The sequence below is a fragment of the Salvia splendens genome, chromosome 11 (assembly GCF_004379255.2).
Source record: "Salvia splendens isolate huo1 chromosome 11, SspV2, whole genome shotgun sequence".
NCBI classification, from domain to species: Eukaryota; Viridiplantae; Streptophyta; class Magnoliopsida; order Lamiales; family Lamiaceae; genus Salvia; species Salvia splendens.
In genome coordinates this window covers 34,193,233-34,206,443 of record NC_056042.1, presented here as the reverse complement: position 1 = coordinate 34,206,443, position 13,211 = coordinate 34,193,233, and the positions used below count along the sequence as shown (strand labels likewise).

The window sequence follows — 13,211 nt, the reverse complement described above, 5'->3', positions numbered from 1 at the left end:
TAATTTGTCGCTGGGATTTATACGAACATCTTATATAAACTTTACTATATATATGTAAGCATCACCCTCATTTTCTTTCAATGGATAACTCATTCGAAAATCAGTTTGTTCCCATTGATCTCTCTTCTTAACATTAGCATATTGTTTTTAACGTTTATGTAATACTTATTTGATTCCAATACTTATAAAATCATTATTAACTTTACAAATCACATAAAAAGTTAATGCTCAATTTGTTACGCATACTTCACACCAACCAAAAAAGCACGATTTCTTATTTTTTAGTTCAAGTAATGTCCAACATTAGCCATTGCTTTTGCACCAATCTCTTTCCCCTCAATACTTCATTGACACCTATTTCTCCCTTCCAAGAGTAAAATTTTTTCAATACCCAAATATGTATCAATTTACTTAATTAATACCTAATTTCGAACCTTTCAATGTCGTTAAGAACTTAAGCATCATACATTCAATCTAACAACGACTATTATTTAAAAAAGCAAAAATCTTGATTTCTTTTTATTTGCTTTACTTTAGCTTAAAAGTTAGAATTCGGCCCAAATTCAACATCTAGGCTAGTATATAAGATGACTAGAATTAAATAAAGTCACAACATTTCATTCGTGATTTTCGCACACAACAATGTCAAATGCAAAACTCCAGTTGCATATTCGAGAACGCCATGTAAGTTTCACACACATATATATTTACAACAGCAGATTCAGAAAATGGAACTCGCGGGTCGAACACAACCAACAATGTGTCAATCGACCCCCGACTCCACGTGGATCTGCCAATGTGTAATGCCATACTTTTTATTTGAGTTGGGAATCGAAGTCACATTTGGTTCAATATAATTAAATTGATTAATGGGTTACTAAATTAATTCATAGACAATATATATGATGTTTAAATGAAGGTCGTGATGGATAATGGCATCATTAGAGTCACACTATCAAAACCAGATGGCATTGTGACTGCAATTAAATTCAATCACATTGACAATCTGTTAGAAACAGCCAATGATGAATCCAGCAGAGGGTATTTTCAATTTCTTTATTCTTAGTTTCCTCTAATTTATTTTTTATTTTATAATTTTCACAGTACTACTAAATTTCTTATTTCAGGTATTGGGACTTTGTTTGGAGTCAACGAGGAAGCACTGGAACTACAGGGACATTTGATAGGCATGCATATTTTTGGAATTTTTTTCTGTGTCCATAAAAAAATTAATAGAATATTTCATCTAATTATATAATATACATGATGCAAATAATATTAACTTTTAAAAAAACAGAATTCAAGCAAAAAAATTTGAAGTTGTTGTGGAATCAGAGGAGCAAATAGAGTTATCATTCTCAAGAAAATGGGATACATCCCTTCAGGGAAAGCTACCGCCATTAAACATAGACAAAAGGTAAATTAATTTAATTCAATATAAATTCAAAACTCATGTATTAAATATATTCATGTATTATTATAATCAAGTGATTTGTAACTTCGAAATAACCCTGCAGGTTTGTACTGCTTCGTGGCTCTTCAGGGCTGTATTCGTACGCGGTGTACGAACGGTTGGAGGGTTGGCCCGGTTTCAACCTTGACGAGACAAGAATCGCATTCAAGCTGAGGAAAGACAAGTTAAGAATCGAGTTTATTTGTTCGTGTTATTTTTAAAAAAATGGTTTATTATTTACCTTGTGGTCGAATCGAATGAAATGGACAGGTTTAGGTATATGGCGATGGCAGACAATAGGCAGAGATACATGCCGTTGCCGGATGACAGGCTACCGGGAAGAGGACAGCCGTTGGACTATCCCGAAGCGGTACTACTTGTCGACCCGATCGAGCCTCAGTTCAAAGGAGAGGTTAAATTAGTTACTCCCTTCATTTGTCTCGCAAAATTAGTTCCTAGTATATGACATTGATTATAATGATTTAAGTGTACATAATTTTTATCTCAGCCTTTTTATTAAATCATCCATTTCTATACCAATCTTTTCAACTTATATAATTTTACTTTTACCATTAGAATTTTACTCCAATGATTGAGCCATGACTTGACGTGCCAAATGATGGACCTACTATTTTTATTTGAAAAATAAGTTGTACGGAGTACTATATACGGTAATATTAATATATATTCGCTTTATTTTTACTATATTTTAGAAATAACATTTTAAATAGTAGTTAATTTAAGATTAAAATCCAAAATTAGTCCCTTACATTTGAGATATCTAATGACTAAATATCATCAAAAAATTCACAAATACATTGAAAAAGATTACTTCAAACGAAAAAAGCGTCGACACTGATCAACGGTGGTGACGTTCATGAAGGTGGACGACAAGTATGAGTACTCGGGGGAGAACGAAGAAGTGAAGGTCCATGGGTGGATTAGCATGGATGATGGTGTGGGTTTTTGGCAAATAATGCCTAGCAATGAATTCAGAACAGGAGGCTCTACAAAGCAAGACCTCACCTCTCATGTTGGTCCCACCACTCTTGCTGTATGTAATTACAACTATACAACTAACATTCTATTAACTTATAGTAATAGTGGAGTACCAAATATTGCAATAACTATACATTCTATGTGTTTTTATTTTGTGTGTGAGTGTGTGATATTTTGATGATCAGATGTTTGTTAGTGCACACTATGGGGGTGAAGATTTAGTGGTAAAATTTGGAGAAGGAGAGGCATGGAAGAAAGTTTTTGGTCCAGTTTTCATTTATCTTAATTCTACAAAATCACAAGGTGAAGGAGAAGAAGAGGACCCTCTTTCTCTTTGGGAAGATGCCAAACAACAGGTTTAAAAATCTATTTTATTTTATTTTTTCTAGTTATAAGTTTTAGGACGTTTTATTTGAAAATGTCTCAACCTTATAAGGGTGCCTGCTGGTTGGTCTTTTGTCCCGTATTCTTTCGCGACCTTTTCATTGTCGTTGTTGGCTCTTGTTGGTGTGTTTGTGAGATTGTCTTTTTGTTTCTAGTTAGATTTGTGTTTCCTAGCTGCATGTATTTATTCAGGTTGCCTTATGCTACTTGTGTCGGTATTGAAAAATGTTTTGTTTCATTGGCCTGTATTTCTATTGTCTTTGGTCTTCTCCTCGACCTGTTCGATCGGGCTATTTGTTGTATATGGAAACGACCTTGAGGTATACAATATTTCTATTTTGATTTCAAAATGTCCCACAAAAAAATTATAGACCAAATCACCCTTGAAGTTTGAAGGAGCCGTTGAAATACTCTGCAAAATTTCATATGAAAATTGTTTGTCGAAACATCTTTAAACCAAAATAAAAACATTGGGTACCCATTTTAGAATCACTCCAGAGTTGTGACATTTTACTTAAAACGATGGGCAAAATCAAATAATTTAATAATAGAAATGGAACAGGCATTGGAACAAATTGAGAGTTGGCCTTACAATTTCCCAGCGTCGGAGGACTTCCCAAAATCAGCGCAAAGGGGTAATGTTAGCGGCACATTGCTAATTAAAGACAGGTACATATAATACCATTATGCAAAAACCGATTTTTCAAAAATTTCTTTTTCGCTTCCGTATTGTACCTATGAAATGTGTGACGCGGGTGAAAATATTTAATTATGTGTAAAATTTAATATGTCGCGTTGTTTACATTACATCCACGTCAAATTCCGGATTTGCCACTGTACTTGTGATTTTTTGGTAAATTGAATTGTGAAGTAATTTCACAATCAAACTAACACATATCCTCCAAGTATCATGCATGCACTAATATACATACTATAAAAGATGGTTTCAAATTGAGTTCGATATTAAATTTCTTGTATAGGTACATGAGTGATGATTATGTGGTGGGAAATGGTGCTTACATTGGGTTGGCTCCACCAGGAGAAGTTGGGTCATGGCAAACAGAAGGCAAGGTGTGATTTACTCATAATTCTCATTAATTGGAACCATTATAGTATTTAGTTTGTCTAATGAATTATAATAACCTAGATTTGAATATAAACGCAAAATACTCATAACACAAAATAGATGACAACGAAGCACAACATAGTTAATGTTACAGACCAATCAAAAGAATGCATTCCAAAATACTAGAATATCAAGAGTATATTAGCCTCACATATGTTGCCTTATACACCGAACCAAACCCCACTTTGTTACCTTACATTATCAATATAGGACAAGGTCACCACTCTAAGCCGCTGGTCTCTAAATAAAAGCACCAATATTATAGATCAAAACATGAGAACTCATTTAGAAAAACTAATCTATCAAGAGAGATTAGATTACTCATTTGGTATATAAACTTCACTTCTCTTGACATACATAATTGATGTCAAACATGTTTCCTTGTACTAGACATTTCTTCTCCGCTTATAAGTCGGGGATTCGAATCATCCTAGCGTGAAGACGTAGGCGTGTGCATGAGTCTATACTTATAAAAGAAGTGACACAAGTTAAAATTTTGGTATGAATTTTCAGGGTTATCAATTTTGGAGTAGAGCAGATGAAGAAGGTCATTTTAGCATCAACAACATCATAATTGGAGAGTATAGTCTGTATGCATGGATACCAGGATTCATTGGAGATTTTAAGCATGATCACAACATTATCATAACCTCAGGTCCATAAATTGATCTATTATTTCTTCTCACTAATCACTTTGATTAGTAAAAAGGAACATAAATGCTCAAGACAAAGGTTTCAGTTAAATCAGTCACATCTGATTTTTTTTTTTTGAGAATGATATAGGATGCAACATTGATATGGGCAAAATAGTGCACGAACCAACAAGGAATGGACCAACCCTATGGGAAATTGGCATCCCGGATCGAACTGCTCAACAGTTTTACGTTCCCGACCCTAATCCCAAATACATCAACAAACTTTATGTTAATCATCATGATAGGTATTAATATTATTTTCATTTATTTTTGAGAGAGTTTTTTGCTCTCTTTTCGATTAACTTCTATTGTGTCTCTTTCTGGTTTAGTTGTTGTTTGCGAAAGTGAGTTTTTTTTTTTCTTGGTGTGTTGTTATTCCGTCATTTGTGTACTTTCTTTACTTATGTATGTTTTGTATGTTTTGCTAGGCTGGTAGATACTTTCTCGTGTGTTTTATGATTGATGTTTGGATCTTCTCATTAATTATGCTTGGAGTTGTTGTGAGACCACTTTTCCCTCGTTGATAAGGTTGACGAATCATTCCAAGATGTTTGTTGTTTGTTATGTTTTCTTGCTTCTGTATTGGTTTCAAATATTGTGTTTGCTTTTGCCGATACGCTCACTTTACAGTGTAGCTTGCTTTGTTTTAAATTTGATGTTGTGCTACTGTAGTGTTGCACACCATATTTTTTGTTGAGCGTTTCGTAATACATAAAAAAATGTTCGCATTCCTATTAAACTAGGATGATTAAATTATGATTAATATTCTGTAGGTTCAGACAATATGGATTATGGGAGAGGTATGGGGAATTATATCCCAGTAGCGATTTAGTCTACACAATTGGTGAGAACAATTACACAACGGATTGGTTCTTCGCCCACGTCACCAGGTACGAATGCGTGCATGCTCTTCAGTTGCGAATTTATAATAAAAAATAAGCGATAAAAAATAAGAAAATTATGATAATTAATAAGCAAATTAAATTTGTAGGGTTTAATTAAATATGAACTTTGATAATGCATAAGTATAACTATAAAAGATTATGGTTAAATAAATATGAACTTTAATAATCTTCTTAAAAAATAATTTTCGTTGTTCTTTTTTTTTTGTTATTTCTATTTTGATATGTTTCGCTTGCCAATTTTTTCCCTCGGTATTTATTTTTCACTTAAAAACTACATTTTCAGAATATAAATATCTTATAATCCATTTATTTTAAAATATAACTATTTTTATTTTCATTCGAAATTTATAGAAAATACTTGAATTCATATAAAGCAACAACATGGCAAATCAAGTTCAAACTTGAAGCCGTCGAACCAAATGGAAAATACTACTTGAGATTGTCACTTGCATCTGCAGCTCAAGCTGAATTACAGGTACCATTTTAATTAGACAATTTTATTATTAAGTTTGTTCTATTTATAAATTTTTAATTAATTTGTGTCTTTATATGTAATTTCTTAAGGTACGAATAAATAATCCCGACCAAAATCCAGCATTATTTACGACTGGATTAATAGGGAAGAACAACGTAATTGCAAGACATGGAATCCATGGCCTTTATTGGCTATTTAAGGTGGAAATATCAGCCAATTTATTTATTCAAGGAATTAACACTATTTATTTGACCCAAGCAAATGCGACTGGTCCATTTCAAGGTATAATGTATGATTACATACGTCTTGAAAGTCCCAAATACTGAAATAAATCATAATAGTCTCTGCTCTTAGTTTGGAAATTCTAAGATGATTTATTTGTTAAAAATTGTAAAATGGAAATTTATATTTCTAGTTATGTTACATCATTCGTTTCATTATTCATGTCACGTATTTTTTTTTTCCAAATACTCCCATATAATATGTCACATCTCATTTATAAGATACATTTATTACTCACATAATTTTGTTATGTTCCTCCACCAGTGTGAAAAACAAGACTAAACAATACGATGATTAAGCCATTACCAAACAAATATTCTTATAATAATTATATTAAATATTTGATATTTTTATGTAGATTATTGTACAAAATTCTCTATCATCACAACAAATTATTGAAAATTCTTCACATTATATTTTAAATACAAAATACTATAGATTATAAAATCTTGATTGAAAACAAAATATGCATCCAACTACCATCGGTTTATATTATTGGGCCTCTGTTTTATTTTTTCTTTTTTGCCTTTAATTCTTTGTTTTGGTCTCAGTAGAAGTTTGGTCTCTTAGATCTGGTGGGCCGTATATAGAATTACTCTACAAGAATATAAATAACATTATATCAGATTTATCATTTAAAAAAAAGGACAATTCAAATTTGAAGAAAAAATATCAATCGCATCCAATAATCCAAAAATTCTGAATCGAATTTAATAGATTAGTCTTGCTCAGTTTAGTTCAGTTACTCATATTACAAATAAATTTTCTACCTCTAACTCACACCCCACAAACTTAATAATTGAGCAAATCATTTTACCGATTGATCAGCGATTTTGTTAAATTCATCTTTTTATCTGGCAAAATCTGACATACTTTATCATTTTAAATTGGAGATATTGTAATTTAAACAATAAATTTTGGTCAAATTTTAATATTTTCATAAACTTTAAAATTGAACTAAAATATTACAAACTTTATATTTTGTTTGTTACTACTTCCCAACCCAGCCAAAATAGGATATCTTCAGCAAAAATCTTTATTATACATGGACAATCATAAACTATTTATGATATTTTAGATTACTTTTTATTTTCGTGACACGTAGGATAAAAAATCACGTAGAAAAAACCACGTTGATTTAGTAGGGCCAAGTAGGATAAAAAATGTACCGAAGATGGTCGAATATGATGATCGACCTACCATGCATGAGAAATAAAAAACAAAATGTAAAATTTGTGATATATTATACCAGTTTTAAAGTGCATAGAAAATACCAAATTTCGACCAAAAATGAAAATCTTAGTTAAAGACCAATATCCCTTTAAATGGTCCACCATTTAAAAACATATTTATCCTTTTTTCACTTTTAACTGATGACTATGTATTTCACTAATTCATTAATTACACTTATTTTTTCTTATAAAACTAATATTCATATTGACAGACTTTTTTCATCATTTCTTTTATAAAGTCAAATAATTTTTTAAATCAAAACCAAAACAAAACGTGTCTTTAAATACTTCCCTGAGGGAGCATTAAATCATAACTCATCCTACCCAACCCAACTACTTTTCAAATTTCAACTCTATTAATGCTGGTTTAAATATATCAAAGCGGCATGTATCGCACCAATTTTCATGACTATTTCTCTTTACTCTCATTTTAAAGTACTATCACTTAATCTCATGAACCAAATACTCCTCTCATGAGATTCTTCATCGCCGGCGCCGGCGCCAAATCCTCCCCCCGCTGCCTCGCCTCCGCCGCCACCAATACCTTCCGCAACGTCTCTCCGTCTCCGCCTCCTCTCCATCTGCCGTTTCATCCCTCAAAACCACCGGCCAATAATCTCCGCCTCCTCTCCACTTTGCACGAGAGAAAGGCCACTTATGTTCCATCGGCCTTTTCAAAGGGTTTAGAGTGCGGTGGCGGTGGCGGAGAGACGCTGCCGAGTTCGAGTAGTGAGAGAAAGTTAGCGGTGGTGGCGTGGTCCGTGGTGACTCTGGTGGTGGCGATGGCGAATCGGGTGCTTCAGAAACTTGCTCTTGTCCCTATGAAAGATTACCCCTTCATTCTCGCTCAACTCAATATTTTCGCGTAAGATATACTCCTACTCTTCTCTAAAATGAGTACCGAAAAGAAACGTCTCGCTTATACTCAAAGTGAGGGAGTATGATTGAGTATTGGGATACGAACCGAGGAATTAGCTCGAATTATGGAAATTTATTGAGGGCAATACTATGATATCCTAAAATTTTGATCTATCTTTATTATTGGGGAATCAGTAATTTGTTGTTACTTGCTAATTTTTTTTATTTTATTTTACTCTGAACCTTCGACTTATATGTAGATATGTGCTTGTTTTCTTCTCGGTGCTCCTTGTGAGATACCGCGTTGGCATAACTACGAATGAGATGCTGGTTATTCCGAAATTGCCCTTTGTTGCGATTGGGTCTCTTGAATTCCTTTCTTCTGTTTGTGGGATGTATGCCGGAGGTAAAACCAACATTTTTACTACTCTGTGAGATGAAACCACTTTACTCAATAGGTTGAGATTTCAGACACCTCAAAGATAAATGGAGAATGATTATTATTCATCTTTCAAAATTAATAACCTACATGTTTAATGAAATGTCACATATATAATCAAGCTCTAAAGATTGTTTGAGGTAAACATGTCAAATTAATATCCCAAATAAAAATCGACTTAAATTGTCGGTCGAATACACCCTCCAAATTCAAGTGGTGTGGTTGTTTTGTTTGCTTCATTTATTTTGGATTTAATGCATTATACAGAAATTTAATATGCAAGTAACTTTTAAAAATTAAAGTACACATGATAAAAATGAATTTTGTGCTTACATTTTTATTTATATTGGACTAAAGTCCCCAAATGCCTTAACATATTGCGTTTTTTTTATTTTGGTCCAAAACATTATCTTCTGAATTATTCGGTCCCTTATATTTGAAATCGGATCACATTTGGTCCATTTTGGACGGTTCCGTCAAATTTTTGACAGATTTAATTACCGGGTCACTAATCCGTCACTAATTGGGAGAAACTGATCTGTCACTAATCCGTCACTAAACCGTCACAAATTCCATCACTAATCCGATTTCAAATGTGAGAGACCGAATAATTCAAAAGATAATGTTTTGGACCAAAATAAAAAAAACGCAATATGTTAAGGACCATTTTTGGACTTTAGTCTTTATATTGAGAACCATCGATTTCTTGCAGCCATGCTACCGGGGCCAGCCATACCCTTACTATTTCAAGTAAGTTGATTTTATTAAGTTATTATCTGAAATATTAATTTTAGAAAAAAAAAATTTGGCTATGTGATTGCTAATCAGCCAATTATAATTTACAAGGACAATATTTGGCAAAGCCATATTTAATAGGATAGGAATTTATATAAGTCAGGCATCGATTTTGGCGAGTAGGTTACGCGCCAATAGGTTGTTAGTAATTAACCATAGTTCATTATCTGTTGATAAATTTGTTGTTAAACTTCGATATTTTTGTTTGTTAATTTTATTCTTAGTTATGCATATGTCATAGCAAACTAAATGAGGTGACAAGGAAATTAATTTAGAGTGCATTATAAAAACTATTCTTTGACATTAATGATTGATTTTATTTCGTGATAAAACGAAGTAGGGCCACTAAAATGTGACAGAAAATTCCAGCTGTTTTTGTTCCTCATTTTCTTACAATTGCAAAATATTTGCAATAGTAAAGAACGTGGAGTATTAATATAGTCTGCGTATTGTTTGAATAAAACAAATAGTGAATTTATTTCTGTGTTTTGTTGAATTTTTGGTGTTTCATAAATACAGTTAGCCAACATGTTAATTACTCGATTGTAATAAACTGGATCATTATTATAACTACCCACAATTGATTTGAAGTGTGTATTTGTGGTGGTTGTGTGTGCAAGACATTCTTGGTTTGGCAATTGCTCTTTTCCAACCTCTTCTTGGGCAAACGATACAATTTCAACCAAATTATTGGATGCTTTCTTGTGGCAGGTGGTGTTGTAGTTGCGGTTTCAAGGTATTTAACCTTCTTCAAACTTAATTAAATATGTGCAAATTATTTTAATTAAATAAAACTTAATATGCATATTGTGATGAAATGTAATTACGAAATCAAAACTTTATTTTAAATTATTTTTTCTTTTAATTAATCAAATAAAAAAAATTAAAACTTTGGAAAAATAAAAAAACTTAAGTTTGTGATCACAACTTCAAAGTTTATGCTAAAATCGTAAGACACGCAAAATTCGTGTAGTTAAATTTTGATTTTTGATAACCTTATTTTCCGGTCTCTCGGTTGCAGAGGCGGAACAAATAGCGGAATGCTCTCCGGAATCAGCCCTCTATGGCCGGGGCTCATGATCGCCTCGAGTTTCTTTCAAGCAGCTGCATCAATTTTTAAGGTAATGCACCCCATATTTTTTTTATATTAGCTCCTCCAAATTTACAGATTAATAATGATAATAATAGTAATTAATAATAACTAAAGTTGTTGGGCATGTACAGGAATCAGTGTTCATTGATGCTGCAAAACGTCTTAAGGTAAACAAAATATAACCTTTTATTTTATAATTTGAAATAATTTTTTATTCTTGTTTCAAAGATTAGCTATTTCTCAACTCATAATTAATGCAATCTATCTAATAAAGTGAACTCCACTCCTAAAATACATTCAACCCAAATTTATTAAAACTCGTTGGACAAAGGGAAATAAGTTGAGTTTTTTGTTAATCATTTTCCTCATCATGAATGCAGGGAAAATCACTGGACATTTTTGTTATCAATTCATTTTCTTCTGGATTTCAGGTAACCAATATGTTGATCTTGAAACTTATTCACATGAAAAAAAATAAAAATCTCATTTAGTAATTAGTGATAATGACCTAATATATTGTGCATGTGTATTATTTTATTTAATTGGTAGGCCCTCTTCACAATTGCCTTCTTGCCTATTTTGTCGAGCATGAAAGGCATACCTCTATCTCAACTGCCCTCATACTTCACAAGTGGTGCAGCCTGCTTCTTCAACATTGGAACAAACACAATAGGTATGATTTCATTTTTAATCTATACTAAAAAGACTTTTGTATTATTGTATACTTGTCATGTATCATACATCTATAACGCATACTCCCTCCATCCCCAAAATATTGTCACAGTTTGACCGGGCACGAGTTTTATGAAATGTAATGGAAAATGAGTTGAAAAAGTTGGTAGGATGTGAGTCCTACTTTTTAAGTATTAGTTTTATAATAAAATGTGAGAGAGAATAAGTTAGTGGAATATATGGTGCACAGTAAAAAATGGTAAAAAGTGAAATGTGACAAATTTTGTAGGACGGGTGGAAATGAAAAAATGTGACAAAATTTTAGGGACGGAGTGAGTATATTGTAATGTATGCCCCATAATAGGTCTCATTCTTCTACCCTCCCCGGAAGTCGTGACTATTCAAAACCACAACTGTGACATCCCTTCTCTCAATACACCTCCAAACCTAGCAGAGATAAACACGCTTTCACATCTTTAGTCCCGATATGGATTGCATCTATGTTTTACTATTATAGAAACATAACATTGATCAATGATAAATTCCTCAGGATGTGAAGGAGCACCTTTGCTACCATTACTCTACATAGCTTCCAACATCTTTTTCAGTATATCCATTCTCAATCTTCTCAAAGTTTCCAATGCAATAGTGGCATCCTTAGCATCAAGAGCAGCAGGTTCTCTCTCTCTCTCACACACACACACACACACACACACTTGTATGGAAGTAGGTGAAGTGTTGATGAGAGCTTATGAATAAATTTTGCAGTGCCATTTGCAATCTACATTCTTTCACAGCCATTGCCATACCTTCCAAAAGGAGTGAGTTTGAGCCCATTTTTCCACATGGGATCGGCGGTTCTTGTAATGGGACTCATCATGTACAATTTGCCCAAACCCAAGTTTTCCTAGTTTGAGATATTATGCTCTTAGTTATGGCTGAATCTCAGTTAATACACTAACTTTTTATGTTGTAATAATAATGTGTAATTTCGATTTTGATCAAGGATCTTATGTCAAGAAGTAAACTTATTTCATTCATCCTTTGTACTCAATTATAAAATAATACCTTCACCGTACATTAGTGACACATGATATACGTTAAAGCACCACTCTCGTTTAATCCACCTTAGCATTATTATTTTGTTCAACATTTATTTTGATTCTAATACTTTAATTATTATTATTAACGTCATTAATTCTACTAAAGCAAAGCTCAATCTATTTATTTTTTTATAACTTCAAATAAACACAACAAATCAAGATTTGACATTTACATAATGAATAATGTCAATAGCAATTTTAATGTATTAGGATTAAACTAAATGTATAAAAAAAATAATGCTATAGGGGGTATATGAAAGCAATGCTCGTGAGTGTCTAGGGTGGCGATTTCCGTCAATCAAACGCTCAAACTACTAATTAAGGTTGTAACAAAAATGTGTAGGGTGACAATATGCATCAACAACTATCACCTTAGGCCGTGTTCAATTGCTCAAGATTAACTTGTCCATCAATCAGTTTCACCACGGGAGAGACTAAGTATCCCGAGATTAAGTTAAGGGCCTCAATTACCATGTCCTGAGTAACTATATGTGTCGGTTATTTTGGAGAGTTAATATCATAACCATTGAGGTTGTGACAAAAATGTCTACGGTAATGATTTCCATCAACAACTACCACTTTAGGTAGTGCTCGGTTGCTCAAGATTAACTTGTCCATCAATTAATTTTGCCACTGGATGACTGGAGACACTGACTATCACGAGATTATGTAACAAGATTAAGTTACAGGCCTTAACTAC

At 32.7% G+C, this 13,211-nt stretch overlaps 2 protein-coding genes across 2 annotated transcripts; both read left to right on the top strand.

The window, feature by feature from the left end:
* Nucleotides 1–637: 637 nt before the first annotated feature.
* Nucleotides 638–6,363, top strand: LOC121754866 (rhamnogalacturonate lyase-like). Its single transcript, XM_042150157.1, has 15 exons — nt 638–684; nt 920–1,041; nt 1,128–1,187; nt 1,298–1,417; nt 1,518–1,637; nt 1,724–1,865; nt 2,337–2,507; nt 2,638–2,808; nt 3,399–3,505; nt 3,817–3,907; nt 4,476–4,617; nt 4,746–4,902; nt 5,431–5,547; nt 5,914–6,037; nt 6,127–6,363. The coding sequence occupies exons 1-15, from the start codon at nt 643–645 to the stop codon at nt 6,361–6,363; spliced, it is 1,923 nt and encodes a 640-aa protein (XP_042006091.1). The 5' UTR covers nt 638–642.
* Nucleotides 6,364–7,930: 1,567 nt separating this feature from the next.
* LOC121755195 (protein CLT2, chloroplastic-like) lies at nt 7,931–12,506 on the top strand. Its single transcript, XM_042150483.1, has 10 exons — nt 7,931–8,416; nt 8,670–8,815; nt 9,561–9,598; nt 10,264–10,379; nt 10,665–10,764; nt 10,868–10,903; nt 11,117–11,167; nt 11,286–11,409; nt 11,959–12,084; nt 12,177–12,506. Exons 1-10 carry the CDS (start codon nt 8,025–8,027, stop codon nt 12,317–12,319), a joined length of 1,272 nt encoding a protein of 423 aa, XP_042006417.1. The 5' UTR covers nt 7,931–8,024; the 3' UTR covers nt 12,320–12,506.
* Nucleotides 12,507–13,211: the final 705 nt, after the last annotated feature.

Excerpts from the sequence above, each read along its gene's own strand:
- LOC121754866 (XM_042150157.1), top strand. The coding sequence starts at position 643 with ATGTCAAATGCAAAACTCCAGTTGCATATTCGAGAACGCCAT. Across the intron at positions 3,908-4,475 it reads CATGGCAAACAGAAGGCAAG|GGTTATCAATTTTGGAGTAG; the intron begins GTGTGATTTACT and ends ATGAATTTTCAG. Across the intron at positions 6,038-6,126 it reads CAGCTCAAGCTGAATTACAG|GTACGAATAAATAATCCCGA; the intron begins GTACCATTTTAA and ends TAATTTCTTAAG.
- LOC121755195 (XM_042150483.1), top strand. The coding sequence starts at position 8,025 with ATGAGATTCTTCATCGCCGGCGCCGGCGCCAAATCCTCCCCCCGCTGC. Across the intron at positions 8,417-8,669 it reads GCTCAACTCAATATTTTCGC|ATATGTGCTTGTTTTCTTCT; the intron begins GTAAGATATACT and ends ACTTATATGTAG. Across the intron at positions 8,816-9,560 it reads TTGTGGGATGTATGCCGGAG|CCATGCTACCGGGGCCAGCC; the intron begins GTAAAACCAACA and ends GATTTCTTGCAG.